The sequence below is a fragment of the Protomyctophum parallelum genome, assembly GCF_964188405.1.
Source record: "Protomyctophum parallelum genome assembly, chromosome: 7".
Classification (NCBI taxonomy): Eukaryota; Metazoa; Chordata; class Actinopteri; order Myctophiformes; family Myctophidae; genus Protomyctophum; species Protomyctophum parallelum.
In genome coordinates this window covers 17,727,480-17,746,905 of record NC_139705.1, presented here as the reverse complement: position 1 = coordinate 17,746,905, position 19,426 = coordinate 17,727,480, and the positions used below count along the sequence as shown (strand labels likewise).

At 41.3% G+C, this 19,426-nt stretch overlaps 1 protein-coding gene across 3 annotated transcripts in view; it reads left to right on the top strand.

Moving 5' to 3' along the window:
- The window catches only part of LOC310862183 (forkhead box protein P1-B-like), a 38,223-nt gene extending 22,795 nt beyond the window's left edge, over positions 1–15,428 (top strand). For 2 of the 3 annotated variants that reach the window (XM_083769932.1, XM_083769934.1), the window contains 14 exons: positions 2,327–2,575; positions 3,601–3,687; positions 4,686–4,785; positions 6,185–6,296; positions 7,131–7,238; positions 7,730–7,817; positions 8,157–8,249; positions 8,482–8,668; positions 9,060–9,136; positions 9,624–9,725; positions 10,215–10,342; positions 11,296–11,359; positions 11,848–12,023; positions 13,749–15,428. In XM_083769932.1, the coding sequence (XP_083626058.1) occupies positions 2,327–2,575; positions 3,601–3,687; positions 4,686–4,785; positions 6,185–6,296; positions 7,131–7,238; positions 7,730–7,817; positions 8,157–8,249; positions 8,482–8,668; positions 9,060–9,136; positions 9,624–9,725; positions 10,215–10,342; positions 11,296–11,359; positions 11,848–12,023; positions 13,749–13,905 (1,728 nt within the window). In that variant the 3' untranslated portion in view covers positions 13,906–15,428. The remainder of the gene's footprint in view (positions 1–2,326; positions 2,576–3,600; positions 3,688–4,685; positions 4,786–6,184; positions 6,297–7,130; positions 7,239–7,729; positions 7,818–8,156; positions 8,250–8,481; positions 8,669–9,059; positions 9,137–9,623; positions 9,726–10,214; positions 10,343–11,295; positions 11,360–11,847; positions 12,024–13,748) is intronic. The other variant, XM_083769933.1, reaches the window with a different exon arrangement.
- The last annotated feature ends 3,998 nt before the right edge of the window (positions 15,429–19,426 follow it).

Genomic DNA, 19,426 nt, shown 5'->3' with positions numbered 1-19,426 from the left:
TTATGTGCTTTTTGTCTCTTTGGGTTTGTGTTCTCTTCAATCCTGTCAGTGATGACAAGTTCTGTTCAATCCTGTAAGCCCACCCCATGTACTATGAAATCCCACCATTCAACGTAAACCAGTGGTTTTCAACCCTTTTCATATCAAGGTCCATTATTTATTCAGCATTTTAGCCACAGACCACCATTTGATGAGATTTAGCCTCTCAGACCCAAGACTAAAAAATATTTTGTTGTCGTTAGATATGATGTTGTTGATGTTGGTAGGAGAGATAACGGGCAAGCGTTGATCAAGATGACAACTCTTCTCTACATGCTCTAATTGTGTAGACTTATTGTAAATCAGATCGTGAACCCAATAGGATCCACCGGCTGTTTTAGCCGCCCCTCTAGACCAGAAATCACACAGGCTGTGGCAGGCTAGTGAGCTGTTGATTGATGTGCATACATTAATTAATGAATACATTAATAAATACAGAACTGAGCACCAGCAGTGAACTCATTGTCTGTTGTCTTGTCTTGTTCTGATTGGTTATTAGTTTACTTTATACCCAGCGTAAGTAAAGACAACATGTTGCATTGATCGATTGATGGATTGAATACTTATTGAAAGGTCAGTTTACATTAGTAAAGAAGAAAAACATCACAAATGAAGTGTAACAAATAAAACTGCATTAGGAAAGAATACAAAAACAGGATTCAGTTTAATAAATAGCTTATAATTCACTAAATAGATTAGTACACTCGCGCGCACACACGCACGCACATACACAATGCCACATGGCTGTGAGTTGTTTGTTTGTCTCAGTTTGCTGACAAAAGTGTTTTTTGTGAAACTCACCTTATAAATAAATGTGATCCTGAGCTCCAGACTGTGAGAAATAAGAATGGGCTTTTATTTTGTGTGTGCGTGTGTGTGCGCGACTCCGCATGCATTACGTGTTTGCCTAGCGTGTGTGTGTGTGTGTGTGTGTGTGTTTACACACAGTTTAAAATATTGATATTGTGTTTCTAGAACTTGAACTGAAAACGTTTAACTAATTTTCTTCACTTTGTGTTTTGCAATCGCCTTCTTCAAATCCCATCAGAACCTGAGGTTTTCTATGAGGTTCAACTCATTAGAATGTGACAGCAGGGTGCTGCAACAAGTGCATTACATTTTTACTTGTTCGTTGGACAAGTGACTCTTAGTTTCACTTTTTCTGTGACACTCCTGGTGGCCAACAATAGAGCACCGAAGTCCTGACGTTACTTTCAGTAGAGGGTGCCAGTCCACAGTCCACCAAAAATAAGCATTAGAAACGAGTCAAACAACCCAGAGACTACATTTCCGGGTAGGCGGGGTGGCTACTGCTGCCCGTCGCACAACAGAAACTGACATGTTATTTTTTTTAATTATTATTATTATTATTTTTTTTTTTTTTTTTTTTTTTTAGATATTTTTTTTGCGGCTTACGCCTTTTAGTGATTTTTGAAGGGACAGACAGTAGGCTGACAGGAAACGGGAGAGAGATGGGGGGATGACATGCAGTAAAGGCCGTGTCGGGTCCGGGAGTCGAACCCGCGGCACACTGCGACTGGATTACCAGTCCGGTGCCCAGACCGTTACGCTACGGCCTGGGCCTATTTTATTTTTTATATTTAATGTTTCGTGGTTACTACGAGTCGAGTCACTGCCAGCTGAGCTTACGTCAACGAGGAATCTCATAAACGCAATGTGTTGACAGCTGGGCGTGATGTATATTAGCAGCGACATTGCTTTCATTGTAGTTTCAAGGCTTTTGCGGCCACATTAATTCCATTTTCTCCAGAAACTGGCTGTATCAAATATTAATGGACATCTTTAACGACACACAGCCACACCCCTGACAGAAAGGCCGGGATGATCAGTTTATTTTTGAAACACAGTTCTTATATGAAGCGACCTATTTCAATGCAAATAAAAAACACGCCCTCTACTGAAAGTGACGTCAGACTTCAGTGCTCTATACTGTCTGACATTATTGACCGGCTTTCCAAATAATCACCTTTCCAATATTGTATACAGCCAGCCATAGATCGGTCCTATCCACGCACGTTAGCAGACTGACCTCGTCTGCATTTAAACTTGTAGCACTGCATGTGCACTCACTTTTTGGAGAATAGTTTCATATCCATTTGAAACTATATTCAAACATGTATTCGCCAAAATCAACTCACAGTTAGTTCATTTAAAATGTATTTGTGTGTGCTCGTGCTTCGGACAAGTGACTACAATCTTCCAGGACGTCCTCTGAATGTCCCTGTGATGAAGCTGATTGTTGTGATATTGGTTTGTTGTGTTGCAGTTCCCAGTGACCACGTCCATGATGACCCCCCCAGTAGAGACCCCACAGCAGCTCCAGAGCTCCAGTCTGCAGGCCTCCACACTGCAGGGCTCCAGTCTGCAGGCCTCCACACTGCAGGGATCCAGTCTGCAGAGCTCCACTCTTCAGGGCTCCGGTCTGCAGGTCTCCAACCAGGCCCAGCAGAACGTCCTTAGCTCCCAGCAGCTCCAGGTTCTGCTCCAGCAACAGAAGGTCCTCATGTTGCACCAGGTACCGTTCATCCATCATCCATCCATTCATCTTCATTCGCTTATCCGTCTTATGGGGATAATCAAGTTCCAGCAGAGAGCTCCAGACTTCCCTCTCAAGATCAACATTAGCTACTTCCTCCTGGGGGATCCCGAGGATTCCAAGGCCAGCGTGGATGTAATCCCCTCATCTGGTCCTTGGTCTGCTTGGTTGGGTCTAATTCCAGTGAAGATATAATCCATCTGGTCCTTGGTCTACCCTGGGGTCTCTTCTCAGTGAAGATATAATCCATCTGGTCCTTGGTCTGCCAAAGGTTCTCCTCCCAGTGGAGATATAATCCATCTGGTCATTGGTCTGCCAGAGGGGTCTCTCCCCAGTGGGATGTGCTTCAAGGAGAAGTTTGGGAGGCATCCGTACTAGATGCCCGAACCACCTAAGATGGCTCCTTTCCAAGTGAAGGAGCAATGGTTCACCCGATAGATTAGAAATTCACCCGGAACACATTTTGTAACGGTGATCATTTAGTTATGGGCAGACTTTTTCACTTCCGGTACATTTCCCGTCTTATCGATCGCCTAGCACGAGGGTCATTCAGGCGGTGGCGAGGACTGCAATCTAACTTTATCAATAAAAAAAACATTCTCATCTTTCTCGTCTTTGGCATCCAGAGCCTTGGCAAAAAGAAAATACGAGATATCTCATCTTTGGCGTCCAAAGAGTAGTAGAATGTAGAATTGTATATTATTTTTATATGTTATATATAACTAGCCCTTACCCGCGGGGGGGGGGGGGGTACTGCACCCTGGGTGCGTTTTCGCATATTTAATTCACTAATAAATTCATTATTAATTTATAATTTGTTAAATTGGAAAAAGGGCTTCGTTAAGACCTCCATATTATTATGGTCAATGCCTGTGTGATTGGGAGTGATTGGTGCAGGCAGTGAGTATCTACGGCAGTGTTTCAGACACACACACAGACAGACATTCAGACATTGTCAGAATTATAGTATGATGATGATATAATGATGTTTTTATGTGTTGCAGCAACAGATCCAGGAGGTCTTTAAGAACCAACAGGAGCAGCTCAACATGCAGCTGTTACAGCAGAACAACTCTGGACTCAATACAGAGGTATGTTGATATACTAATGATAGTAACTCTGGACTCAATACTGAGGTATGCTGATATACTAATGATAGTAACTCTGCACTCAATACTGAGGTATACTGACATACTAACTAGTCCATGTGGGACGTGTGCAGACAAACTAAGTCCCCTGCTTTGCAGAACTTTTTCTCTATGGAGCAAAAAATACAACAGTCAGTCACTCTGAAAATTGAGCAAGTTATGGTTATTTAAAAGTACATGCCCCATAGACACAATGTTATGCTGCCCCAAAGAAAGATGGCCGCCACGTAGCAACGTCGCTCTCCATTGGCCAGAGCGCGGGTGAGCCATCTAGCTTTCTTATATATATCTATGATTAAGCTCATATTTGGAGATCAGTGATGTCATCAATATTGGCCAGCAACTCTACATCTGACGTCAAACACGCTCGCCCAGCAGTCTGCCGCCAACGAGGCGGATGCGTGCACGAGGTCGCTTCTCGCCCTTAGGCATCTTACTGGTGTGCATAGTTTAACTTTTGGAGAGTCACATTTTCAGAGTCAAGAGTCAGTTTAGCTCAAACCCACAAACAGAATGGAAGAATGACAGAGATAGATTCCTTTATTAAGTTAATAGTAGGATTGTAAATACATACATAATAGTATTAATTAAGTATAAAAGTGTGCTCCTCGGAGGGCAGGTCTGCACCAGGCTGGGGGTTGTCCACCCAGGGAAGTTAGACAGCTAGATGGAATATGAAACAATTTGTCCCTGATAATGATGATGAATCATCTTGACCACATGACTTCAGAGATGTGTGCGAGTTTTGGACAAAATGTGTAGGAGTTGTAGCAAAAAGTGACCAAAGATTTTTGTCTGGTACATAAAGTTGTAAACATCCGTGTGTGTGTGTGTGTGTGTGTGTGTGTGTGTGTGTGTGTGTGTGTGTGTGTGTGTGTGTGTGTGTGTGTGTGTGTGTGTGTGTGTGTGTGTGTGTGTGTGCGCGTGGGTGTGTTCAACAGCAGCTGAGTGTTCAACAGCAGCTGCTTCAGGTCCAACAACATCACCTGATGAACCTGCAGAGACAAGGCCTGCTGAGTGTCCTACCTAACAATAACACTGGTACTGTACCCTACTATACTCTACCTATACCCTATCTCAGCGGTCCCCAAACCTTTTTGGCCGTGCTCCCCCTGTTACCTCCTTACCTAGCTGACGCACCTCCACAACGCTAAATCTCCTTTTCTCACTTTCTTCCTGGACTACAAGTCACACCTCCACGCAGCCTTTCCCCGCTCCACAAGGAGATGCACCCAAAGCATTATGGTCATTGTAGGAATTCAGCAATCCAGTCAAACACACAGACTTCGTTATTTTTCTGGCCATAGGGTGCACATATCAAATTGTGCTACTGTTATCTACTGCAAATACTATTAACATTGAGTGACTGGACGTTTGTCCCTTTGGCCTACAGAGACAAGGCCTACTGAGTATCCTACCATCTAATAGTCCTACTACTTCAATACCCTACCAACACCCTACCAAATAGACACTGCAGATAAATGCGATTATGCGACTGCATAATCAGCCAAATCGCCCAGATTATGCAGGGGTTATTATTATTTATTTATTTCCCTAAAAGGGAAGCGCATAATCACGTAAACTTCCCGAAAACGTTTTTTAGTCTGCTCTGAAGAAGGCTCTGCCGAAACGTATCAGCGTTCGCAAACAAACATGAGAAATCTGAGCCAGTCTTGCATCTTTTATTTTGGAGTGCCGCATTTTATATTTAGTTGGTTTATGAGTTATTTACAAAGCTGAGCACCCACTGCCTTAACCAAGGGCAGTTTCCAGACGAAGCGCACCTGTTTCTCTTTCTTTAAATTCCACATTTCATCGCAAAATCAAGGACTTTAGCCTGCATAATCAAGGATTTTAGCCAGCGTTTTTCTGGAGGGCCTACATCTAATAGTCGTACTTCTTCAGATGCAATATCCTATCACTATTCTGAAGAGGTGAGTTCTCAGTGAGGCTGTGCATAATTTAATGAGCTTTATAAAATGACTGTGTGCAAGTAAATGACATAGCTAGCATCTAACATAAACACAAAAGAACATGAAATGGAGTCATGGACAACAAGTTCATCTACGTCTAAATAACATAACTAAATGGACGACAAACAAGTCTATCTATCTACATAACATGAAATGGTCAACATAACAAGGCACAGACAGAGATAATTAGTAGTTTAAGTGTTCAGAGGATGAGGTGGAGTCTGGAGAGGTTCAGGTTTAACACCCTCGCTCTGCAATGGATCATACAACTACAATGCCTGCCAACGTGCCCTAGAGCAAGGCACTGAACCCTACAAAAGAACACTAGTGTTAATGTATATAAACCTGAAGAATTTACAGGCATATGAACAGGAGGAGAAAACGTTGAAGCTGTAGTGTTACACCTCCTTGGCCTCTCTCTCTCTCTCCTCCAGCCACTAATGAAGGTGTTTGTGTTGTAATTGTAGGATGTGAGAATGGAAGCAGCGTGTCGTCCATGATGGCTGCTGCAGAGAGCACGGAGCTCTCCTGTCAACAGTCCACATCCAACGGACCTGGAATGAGATTAAAAACGGAGTGGTATGTAATCAAAAGCACCTGTGTTTGGACGGACGCGCAGCAATGGGAATCAATTTAATCAATTTAATCAAGATTCATTAATATGCATGTAATTTGTATTGACTTTTGATATAAAAGAAATTTAAATTTGAAATTGTTAGGTATGTCCATATGATTTCCACGGATATGGTCTAAAAGTATGAAAAACATATTTTTAATTTCAGTAGGTCTTTAAAAGCTGGGTATTAATTAGAGCTTGTTTGTTTGTGTGTGCCTCGACGGAGCGGGCGGTAGAGTACCTGCTATTAACGTACTGTGGCTTGTGGTGGGCCGGTCTGGGCCAAAACATGTCCAGGTCGCCCAATGGTGCAGATATTCACACACATTCATACACCAATGGCGGAGGAAACCATGCAAGAAACCAACCTGCTCATTGGGAGCAATTAGGTAGGGGTTCAGCGTCTTGCTCAAAGGCACTTCGACACTAAATCCGGGAGGAGCCCAGTATCGAATTGGGAACCTCGCGGTTCCGATCCGGACGCTCTATACCAGTAGCCCCTGTGCTGTATGTGGGCTAAGCTACATCCTTCTGACACTTCCCAGAACTCCTGTTGAATTTGTGTTTGTTTGTTTAACTAGAACCGCCCTGAAACGGGGCAGTATGTCATGAAACAAACTAATTAAAACAAGCAAAAATAGAAGACCTACAGCACAAGCTGTACAACGCATTGCGGTGCAACGCGTTCTGAGCTTGTAAATCTTTTAGGTTTTAAATCCTTGTGTGTGTGTGTGTGTGTGTGTGTGTGTGTGTGTGTGTGTGTGTGTGTGTGTGTGTGTGTGTGTGTGTGTGTGTAGTGTGTCAGTAGATGACAGTCAGAAGAACACTCATGCTCTCTATGGTAACGCCATGTGTAAATGGCCTGGATGTGAGACCGTGTTCGGAGACTTCCAGTCCTTCCTCAAGTGAGTTGTCCGCATGCGCACACACACACACACACACACACACACACACACACACACACACACACACACAGAGAATATCATGATAATATGTTTACTGTTTGGATTCTCATAACATGTTATCAGTTCTGAACCAACATGGAGGCTAACATGGAATGCACTCAGCTTTGACGTTCCAATGACAATGCTGCCCTCTAGTGGCATTATCATAGATTTGCAGGATTCATTCATAATTCATAATAATAATTACCCATAATGTATATATGGATGAGGGGTCAGGACAGATAGGCCTTATCGGGGAGGGGCCAGAAAGAATTAAATTATAGACTTTTGTTGATGAATTATTTAGCTTACCCATACAGTTTCATGCACTTATGATAATGACTTATATGATTCTTATTAGTGTGTGTGTGTGTGTGTGTGTGTGTGTGTGTGTGTGTGTGTGTTTGCGTGTGTTTGCGCGTGTGTGTGTTTGCGCGCGTGTGTGCGTGCAGACATCTGAACAGTGAACACATACTGGATGATAAGAGTACGGCTCAGTGTCGAGTCCAGATGCAGGTGGTGCAGCAGCTGGAACTACAGGTAGGCTATGACCCCGCCCCCAACCTACAAATCATTATGACATCATTGATCCCGCCCATCCCAACCCCTGAATGATTATGACATCATTCAGAGTTTCTGACACAGAATATAGTAGCTACTAGCTAGTAGCTAAATCTGGCATTACATTTTTTGAAATAAAATCTATCGAATAGCTTAAATACAATGAGATTGAGCTGAGTTTTGTTTCTGTGTGTCCAGTTTGAGAAAAGTTGTAAACAAGTTAGGAACCAAATGGACCCTTACAGGTCTGTAACTCTTAAGAGTGTACAAATGGGAACCCCTTCCTCTGTGTGATATTAAGCCCTTGCTCTCCTGCAGCTGAAGAAGGACAAGGAGAGACTGCAGGCCATGATGGCTCACCTGAAGTCTGCTGAGCCTAGAGCTACTGAGCCTAGAGCTGCTGCCCAGCCCGTAAGATATATACACACGCACGCACACACCTTACATTTTGGGAATGTGAAAAGCATGGTTGTGCTAATGTGCAATGACCAAAATCAGATCAAGAGACAGAAATTGATGACCGCGGTTTCCTTAGTTATATAGTTATATGGCTTATGTATTAATTATAATGATTGTTTATTTCTGGTCTCTATGGTTCCCAGCATGTATTCATTATTATTACAATTATTAATATAAATTTCAGGTTTCCATGGTTCCCAACATGTCCTTCTCTCCGGCCACGCTGCCCAAAGCCCCGCCTCCCATGGCGGTGTCTCAGAGCGCCACAGCGCCCTCTACGCCTCTGACGCCGTACAGCGAGTCCTCGACGGCCAGCATGTTCACTGGCCCCACCCCTGTCCGCAGGAGATACAGCCGCTCCATGAGCCAAGGTCAGCTGACCCGTGACATCATCACACACACACACACTATGATGTCACACATACTATGACGTTACAAACACTATGACATCATACACACTACTATGACATCACACACATTATGTATAGATGGGGGGAGGGGGGTGTATTGGCTGCGTAGAGTGTACCTCTCGTCTGCTACTGGTGCAGAAACAAGCCTAAATTTTAAAAGAAATCAGACTGTTTGGTGGAGAGTCACCTTAACAATGTCCACCACTACTGCAGTTGTAGCAGACATCAGTGCATTATATAAACTATATTTGATTATGAATGGTTAATGTTTAATTAACCATTCACGAGTTTTGTTTCTTCTTCTTCTTCTTCTTGGTAAATTATCATTGATATTGTTTTATTGTTTCAACAGACATCACAGATAACAAGGAGTTCTACTTAAGTACAGAAGTGCGGCCGCCATTTACCTACGCATCACTAATAAGACAGGTAAACACTGTTATGTTACCTACGCATCACTAATAAGACAGGTAAACACTGTTATGTTACCTACACATCACTAATAAGACAGGTAAACACTGTTATATTACCTACGCATCACTAATAAGACAGGTAAACACTGTTATGTTACCTACACATCACTAATAAGACAGGTAAACACTGTTATGTTACCTACACATCACTAATAAGACAGGTAAACAATGTTATGTTACCTACACATCACTAATAAGACAGGTAAACACTGTTATGTTACCTACACATCACTAATAAGACAGGTAAACACTGTTATGTTACCTACACATCACTAATAAGACAGGTAAACACTGTGAGGAGGAGTGACTTGACATTGTAATTGGCTAGCAAAATTAGTGGGAGGGGCCTATGTAAGCAATTGCGGCAACTACACTTTGCAATTTTTTGCAACTTTTCTAGTTTTAAGTTGTTTTCATAATGTTTGTTTTCTTCTGTTGTCCAGGCGATCTTTGAGTCTCCTCGCCGGCAGCTCACCCTGAATGAAATCTACAACTGGTTCACCAGAACATTTGCATATTTCAGACGCAATGCAGCGACTTGGAAGGTATGAGCAGATACATTGTGAGCTCACCCCGGCTCTATTAGCACTTAAGTACATAAAGGAGTTTGACTTGGACACCAATGGAATGAATGAATGACCTCGTGGCCCGTCCCTCATGGGATTATATGACACCTTTTCATACAGTTACAATAATTCGGATATACACGTCTTTGTACACAGTAATGCTGATCGTCTACTCAACATGAGTACAACAAAACAAAACAAAAATAAACAAAACAAAACAGCCCTTACTGGCTCGTACATTGCTTTTGGACAAATGGACACATTTGATTTGAGCTTTTGTTTCCTGAGAAATCTGTATATCCCTTTCCCTTGTCCTGAAGCCCTATTGAAAATGTGTACAACTTTTGAATTGAATGTATCAAATTTTGAATTGATTATGCAATCATAAATGTATATTTATCATACAGAATGCAGTCAGACACAACCACACGTTTGTTTATAATGATATATTTATTTTATTCCATACAGAACGCAGTCAGACACAACCTCAGCCTCCATAAATGTTTCGTTCGCTTGGAGAACGTGAAGGGAGCGGTGTGGACCGTGGACGAAATCGAGTTCCACAGGAGAAGACCTCAGAAGCCCACTGTCAATGGGTACGATAAAAACTATATCACTAGATACGTTTTATATAAGTGATGTGATTAGTCCGATTTATATTGTGGTTAGTCAAATTGTGATGGTGCCCTTTTCAAATAATTAATTTGAGAACGGCTAGATATGCCATCATGCTCAGCACAGCATTGAGAGCCTATAGACGGCTTAACTAAGGATGGATTTATCTTTCATCCCAGAATGCCTCTGTGTCACAGGTGTTGATCTTAATATACTTAACTACACTACAGATTTGGGCTGAATGAATAACCTGTGACTCTTTTTGATACAGAGATGTCATGGTGGCAAGACTAACTGTTCAGGAGAGGGGGAAATAAAATCCAAAATGAGTTACCGTAATAGCACAGGCAGACTCATCACATACTAGAGCATGTCTGAAATAGCTGAAATCGATGTAAATGTGAAATAAATAATAAATAAACTCGCTGTTTTCTGCAAGACATTACTCTATAAGCCATATCTCCAAAACTGGTGGGTCAAACTGAACAACCTATATGTCAATTTGAAGCTATGATTCCCTGCTTTCATATGACATGAATAAAAATAAATAAATAAAAACATCAATGACTTTAGCCTCGGTCAGAAACGGTCACTAATATTGCTGTCTGGAATCTCGAACCAATGGAAAGTATTAAAGTGCTTCTGCATAAAAAAATCCTAACTCCACTTGAGCTTGATGTTTTTTGTTTTGTTTTGACTGACATAGAAACATGCGTTTTTCAGAAAACTGTCAGGCATTTGTAGAATCGTCCTCAGGTCTAAATGGGTTTAAAGCAAAGTAGATCCCACATATATCATTGCGGAGGTTCATTCTACTGTACACTTTTAGATTAAAATATGGCATTAGGTTGTGTTGAAAGTAACACATTCATAAAACGGGTTGCATCACATTGATTTGTAACAGGTTAATACAACTCTATATGTTTTTACACAGATCTCAGATGATGAAGAATTCTCAGAACAACGTTGGACAGAGTTCAGCTGGATTTTCTGCTCAGGTAAGATATGTGCGAACAACACATACAAATGTCTCTCTGCATTCTGGAGTGTCTGATAAATGCCTACATTGCAAATGAAGTATACCTGATGTGTTGTCCCTGACGAGAAAGTGGACTGTTGTTTATACACTGTTAATTAAGTTAAAATATACAATCCACTCTGTCGGGTGGAAACCTGATATATTCAAAACTTTTGTGTTACTTTTCACAATTTAAATTCAGAAATAGAAAAGGTAGCAGATCTAAAAGCACAAAACACTCCATTTTGCACCGTGTTTCACACCTGTATATCTGCTACTTCTAAATCTCGAGATTGGAGGTTTTTGCCCTACAGCAACGATATGCAAATTACTTTATGTTAACACATTCTAATACAAATATTGCTTATTATTATATGGTCACATTTCTTATTAAAACATGTAATATTTCCATGTTGTCATATTGCATATTAAAACATTAATATTTCCATATTATTGTGGTCAATTCAGAGCGGTGGCGCAGAGTGCAGTTCCTCCTTCCCCCTGTACAACCCAGCCTCGTCACTAGGGGGCAGAATCCCCATGCACTCCCTGCCTCAACTGCTCCAGGACCAGATCAATGGAGCCTTCTGCTTCGGTGGTGCTGGATACCAGAGTGACAGCAGCGCCACCCAGAGTCCACCGTTGTAAGTGTATAATAAAATAAGTACTGATTTAACGAATGAAAACCTTTTCACAGTCCTTCCTTTCTAAGGTTATAACATTATTCACACGGTCCTTTCTAAGGTTATAACATTATTCACACAGTCACTCCACACGTAGTCTCACGTAGCCAGACAACCATTCCACAATCTCCTGAATGCTATATAGAGTGTGGAACTACACCTCCTGAATGCTATATAGAGTGTGGAACTACACCTCCTGAATGCTATATAAAGTCTGGAACTACACCTCCTGAATGCTATATAGAGTCTGGAACTACACCTCCTGAATGCTATATAGAGTCTGGAACTACACCTCCTGAATGCTATATAGAGTCTGGAACTACACCTCCTTAATGCTATATAGAGTCTGGAACTACACCTTCTGAAGGCTTTTCAGTTCACAAAAATATATATTTCTTTTGAGGGGCGCTAGCCCCTCCTATATTCAGCTTCAGGGGGAAGACAAGACACGCAGCAAAGGTCATCGGGACTCGAACCCGCGACACTCTGTCAGGCTGGATTACCAGCCTAGGTGCCTGGACCGCTCGGTGCCAGACCGCAAATCGTTATTTTTGTCCTACACAAAGATACATTTTCCATTGACAATGTATGGAGAATGTACGTAATATGTGGACGAGCATATCGTCATGCTACATCATGATGATGTACGATGATAAGAGCGCCCCTCACTTCACAGGGGTGTGATTTTTTTAATATCCATTTCTGCTAAGCAGCAAGCTACATACTGTGTGCTTAAATTATTTATATTTTGTTAAATCTGCACGACTGTAAAGACGAAACGGAAGTTTCAGCTTCACTTCCGCTTCATCGCTTGATCATGAACCGATGTATGACGGAAGCATTTGAAAAGTGCAAGAGGCAACAGTCTGGCCACGCGAGACAACTCCACACGTAGCCACTCATGTGTCTAAGGCTAAGCGGTCAGTCTGACCGATTTTGAGATTTTCAAGTGGATTGTGACTCAGAACGTTCCCCTTCCATGACTTTTCCTAAATATCAGTTTTTTTCATCTGAAACGTTTTCTATAGGGATGCACGATACAATTGGTAGCACAGTCGGAATCGGCCATAAAAATGCCATATCGGCATACAGATTATTATTATTATTTATTTTTTTAACCAGCAAAAAATAGAATTTTGAATTGAAAATTTCATCAATGTGTTCAATATAAATCTAAAGTTTCTAGTACCTCTAGTCTAAAACAAAAGCCAAATCAAATATTGATGTAAAATCTTAAGTAAAAGTAAACTTTACGTTTTTCTACATTTAATTTGTGTACTCATCTCATTCAGTCGGTCATTCAGTGGTGAAAACAGACACATGGAAAAGAGTATAGGCTATTTATTGATTGATTTAATACTTTATTAACAGGCTTTGGGCCAACTAAGCCCCTACGGCCTAGGCTTGTTTCCATTGTGGTACAATATATCGGAATCCGTCAGAATCGGTATCGGCAGATATGACCCTGCAAATAATCAGAGATGGGATATGGGTTAATTTCATAATCATGCACCCCTAGTTTTCTAACTATGAAATCGACACCATGCTGTTCTTGTGGTTCCGCAGCAGTAATGTAATGTTCTTGTGGTTCCACAGCAGTAATGTAATGTTCTTGTGGTTCCACAGCAGTAATGTAATGTTCTTGTTGTTCCGCAGCAGTAATGTAATGTTCTTGTGGTTCCACAGCAGCATCAAAGAGGAGCAGGAGGACGAGGAGATCCGTGTCCACTTCCCCTACGAGTCGTCCAGCAGTGGAGAGGACAGCCCCTCCCCCGAGGACCACATGATGCACACCTCCTCCTCCGACACCACCCTGGCTCTGGACCGAGTGCCTTCCCTCTGACCACCACGGCTCACCTTTTGACCTCTGACCCTTAACTCCTGACTGACCCCCAACCCTCCGACCAGGAAGGAGGTCTCTGATAATAATCCTCAGTGTTGGTTTAACCTCTCAGAGCCCTCAGTGCTCCAAAGTCCTCCAAAGTCCATCCTTTTTTCCCCTCTACACTAAATCTAAGTTTAGGTTTTATCTCTGTGTTTAAAACACATTGTCCCCGTCCTCCATTATGATTGGCTGAGCCTGGAAGGTCCTCCATTATGATTGGCTGAGCCCGGAAGCCGCTGTAAAACACCTGTGACCAAATTGCATCGTCATATGACTTATGACATCATCATAACATGACATTGCGGCATCAAATTAATTGTTTTTAAAACGTCAGAATTATTTTCAATTTGTGAGATACATTTAGAAATTTAAATTCATAATATTTTTTTTAATTCCTAGTTTGGCCATGTCATTAATGTCAGAATGTTCCCTCATATCGGCCTCCCTCGCGTATTGGATCTGCTGTTACATACAACCCTAGGGGTATCTAGGGCTGTTACATACTGTTCAAAATAGAACCCTGCTGTGTGTAGGGGTCCTCGAGTCAGGTTAAACGAACACTGAGGATTTTACCGTATGAAGGTCTCTCTCGAGTGATTGATCTTCTACCAAAACACATTTCTATCTGGGGGGGTTAATAAAGAACTGTGTATTCATCAGCCTTCTGATGTGTACAGACGAGACCAAACCTTTATGTTCTTAAACAGATACAGTGTCATAAATATCTTATGATAAAGGAGCCTGATCTCACCCAAACACGGTGAAATGGCAAGTTCGCTTGAGACGGCACTCCTCCGTCATGGTCTATGGGGAGGATTTCAGTGTAATATGTACGGATGTTGGGGTTTCCTAGTAGTGTATTATACGGAATTGCCATTCCGTGTTATTTCACCGTGTTTGGATGAGATCGGGTTGGCTAAAGATGATTTATAGATGTATGATAAAGATGATTTACAGATGTTTTCATCATAATTATCATGATGAAGATGATTTATAAATCTATGAATTATAATTATCATAATGATGATTTACAGACGTATTAATGTAACAGACAGACCAGGATGTCTGACCAGGAGGAGAAAAGCAACCAAGCCAAAGGAAAAGGGAATATTAATATTTATGGTTAAAAGCACTTCATAACAAAATGTTTCATTTATGGTAGCTTTACACTATGTTGGAATCCCTCATTTATTTTATATTATTTTATTTTAATCCTCACTTATTACAAAAAAAAAGAAATCTGTTCTGTAGAGTAAGTTTAAAATTATAATGTACACTGCCAATACAAGCTGATTCATTTGTATTTAACATATAATTATAATAATCTATTGATAAAAAAAAACAACTGTAATCTTTTCTTTTTCTCACCCAAACGTTGGATTAACATTAACATATATTTGCTCTACTAGAGCATGTAAACCTACGTAAATATGATTATAGCATTATCGTGATTGTAAAACAATACCTCTATGAATAATAAATTCTTCATGAAAAAATCCCAGTGTTTGTGTTTGATGAACATGTATAATATACTGTCTGTAACTGGCCTCCTGGCATGTGCTTTAGAGCAGATTCACACAATGGTCCCGGGTGCGTGCACTCGGTCGGGACCACTTGTGGTAGTGTGTGTGAATTAAGCAATATTACACGAGAAGGTGTGGGTTAACGTGATTATTGCCACGACAGGGATGCGTTCAGGAACGAGACGAAGTCGAGTTCCGCAAGCATCACTGAACAACTGAACTGCCCATGAATCCGACCTCCCATGAATCCGACCTACGTGGCCAGTTAAGACTGAGGTTCGGGTTAGCGACCTACGTGGCTGGTTAAGACTGAGGTTAGGGTTAGACCTACGTGGCCAGTTAAGACTGAGGTTAGGGTTAGTGACCTACGTGGCTGGTTAAGACTGAGGCGTGTCCAGTTAAGACTGAGGTTAGGGTTAGTGACATATACGTGGCTGGTTAATAATTATTATGTAAAAGTACAGTATCTTTACACTGTTACACAACATCCCAGATGATTTAAAAAGCTCTTAAATAAACTCTAAACTCTGATTTTAGTTAAATGAACTGTGAGGAAGGATGTTAGTTTAGATTGGGGGGTCCCAGAGATACACAATGGTATGGAATGGGGGTGCTTGATATTATAAAGGTGGTTCTCAGAGTGGGGTCCAGGACCAGGGGCCCTACCACTAATCTTCTCTTCTTGGGGTCCCTGGAACAAAATCTTTTTTCAGACGGGGGTCCCTGACAGTAAAACTTTTAGATGGGGGTCCCTGGAACAAAATATTTTCAGATGGGGATCCCTGACACTAAAACCTTTCAGATGGGGGTCCCTGACACCCTGACACAAAACCTTTCAGATGGGGGTCCCTGACACAAAACCTTTTCAGATTGGGGTCCACGGCCAAATACAGATCAATGATATCATAATGCATCCATTTCCATTTCTATACTTTTAGTTATAAAGTATAATATTATAATAATATAATTCTCCATCTCTACTGTATCCATGCTGTTGTGCCATCAGTGCTTATAATGGAACAATCAGGGAGGACATTAAAAATAGTTTTCAGGCCAAGTTTCCACTGATCACATTATTTATTGAACCATTTGAGTTTCCACTGGATCACATTATTTATTGAACCGTTTCCGTAGTAAGACCATCCATAATGTTTATGAAAACATTAGAGGTGAGCTGAGCAATATGGCCTGCAGAAGCAATTCAATCATTTTAAATTCAATACAATATATAGTATTGGGGTCCTATTTCTTTAATCTTTCTCTTCATTATCCTTTATGTCAGTGGTTCTCAAAGTGGGGTCCTGGGACCCCCAGGGGTCCTCGTGTGGGTTCCAGGCAGTCCCCAGTTAAATGGGTTAAAATGGCATCAGTTTAACCTTATATTTTAGACTTGTATATATATTTTTAAAATATTTAGAAAAAAACGTTGTATTCTTCTCTCATGGGGGACGCTCCCATCCCTGGCACAATATGCAATAAACCTTGAGCTCTATATTATAGTATGATTGATGTGATGCAGTGTGATTGGTCAGTAGGATGTCCAGTCCAGTAGCTACAGTAGATGTGATGCTGCTCTCTCTCTCTCTCTCTCTCTCTCTCTCTCTCTCAGCTCTCACAGCACATGTTCGCTGCTCTCAACACAGGATGGTTTGTTGCTCCTTCAGCCCCCAGTTGGTGTTGGCTAGAGTCAGACCACACTAGTCTAGAGCAGACCACTTGTCTAGTCAGGTCTAGACCCCTGAGGAGTTGGTGTTGGCTACAGTAGACCACACTAAGTCCCTCTGCATCGCATCACTGAGGAGTTGGCTGTGTTCACTAGACAACACAGTCTTGACCACACATATTCTGCATCGCATGGCACTATAGGACGAATCGCTCATCTTTGCAGGTTGGTGCTTTTTTTCCTCTACATCAAACCCATGTTTATGTCTGTGTGGACTGTTATCTTTGCTTGCATGAATTAATCAAATATTTATAGCTTGTACTTACATCATTCTTACAATGAGAGACAATGTAAATATTTATAGCTTGTGCATCATTGTTTCGGTTTCGGTTTGTGAATGTCATTTATGTTGCATATGATTGTATTATATCCAGACTTATATTTCTATACCAATGTTGCATAATTATAACTTATATTATACAAACAGCGAGTGCATTTGTTACTGCATCCCATCATATCTGTGCCTCAGATGACATCTCTTTATCCACTGTAGCTGATGTAATTGAATAATTTAATGTAATAATGTATCTTTATCAGATCACATCTCTCTCCACTGTAGCTGATGTTGAACAGATGGAAACCACAGAGGTGTCTGGGCTGAATGGTAAGTTTAATAGTTTCATAAATGCATAGAGTTAAGCTGTTTTAAAATGATCATTCTGAACTATTGTTTATATCAAATATTCGGGATTGTTGGTGAGGATTATCTGGAAAGTTTCCACGCAGTAAAATGAAACTCCTCAGTGTTGATCTAACTCTGTACATGCTGTGTTGTTTGTATGTATGTTTATAATGCGGTTTTGTTTTCACGCAGTGTGCATTTTGTTGTGGAATTATCCTTAGTTAGTTCAATATATTCTTAACATCACATTATTTGATTGATTGATTTATTAACAGTTTGCAGAATTACAGTACATTTGAAGTACAACTCAATACAAAAACTGTTAACAGTGAGTGGACGACACCATAAAGCATTACACATGTTTACAATAGGGCCCACCATTTTCAATGCATCAAAACATTAAGAGACGTACAGTACGAATACAGTATACACAACTAGTCAAAACAGGAATCATAGGAGGTAAAAAGGGAAAAGAAACATATACAGTGAGGGGAAAAGGGGTGGGTGGGGATTCAGATTTTACGGGGGCCAGTTTCGAATTGCAGCCGTCCGTAGGTGCCCTTTGAGAACAGTTTTGTAGGAGTCAAGGGATTTGCATGTCTTAATGACTGTAGGTAGGACGTTACACATTTTGGTGGCATAGGAGCGAAATTAATTTTTTGTGCCGAATCTGGGTTGCACATGGTTTGTTGAACTCCCTCTGGTGTTGTGGGTGTGGACTTCGTTGAGATTAAGGAAGTATTTAGACAGGTACATGGGTATCTTGGTGGTGTAGCGAATGTTGTGGAGCAGACCCATTGCAAGATGCTGTACTCTGTCGTCAACCCTAAGCCATTCCGGCCTGTCAATGTGGGCAGGGGTTCGGTGGGTTCGGGGAGTGAGGCCAAGTGGTAGCCTGACCAGTTTGTTTTGGGAAGTCTGGAGCCTTGTTTTAAGGGCCTTAGAGGTGCTGTGGTAGCAGGAGCTCGGTGCATGCATAGTCGAAGAAACCTTTATATACGAGGGCTTCTGTTAGGGTGATGAGATACTGCAATATACTGTAACTGTCCTTTAGACAGAAAACACTCACGTCAAAGTATATTGACCATTTATTGCAACAAATTGGTATTCAATTAAACTTGGCGTTTAAGGCTCCGCGCTCTGGGAGATGTTCTCTGAATGTTGTCGAAGCAAGCATGCTAAGCAAAATCAAAAGAACATTAGCAAAAAATCCCATAGGCATACATAAGCAATACATTTACATTGAGTTAAATCAGCAGACATGACATTTGAACAGCAAATATAACTAGAAAAAGTGCCCTTCTGGGCACAGGTCTCCACCAGGTTATCCACAGATCCGTGCAGTTAGAGGTAAAAACACTTTTGGGCCAGTTATAGCGCCACCTTGAGGCTGAGTTGAAATTGTTCATGTGGCATTTCGTCCTCGGCCTAGTGGGAATGTGCGTGCACAATTTCACGGAAATCACGCGATGTGTTCATGATTTGCAGCATTTTGTTTGAAACTGAGCACTCCTGTGAACTTTGGAAGCCAATCTTAACCAATCAGGATGGAGTCTGAGAAATCTGAAAGACCCGTTTCGTTGAATGGCTCTAGAGAGACTGTGTACTAAT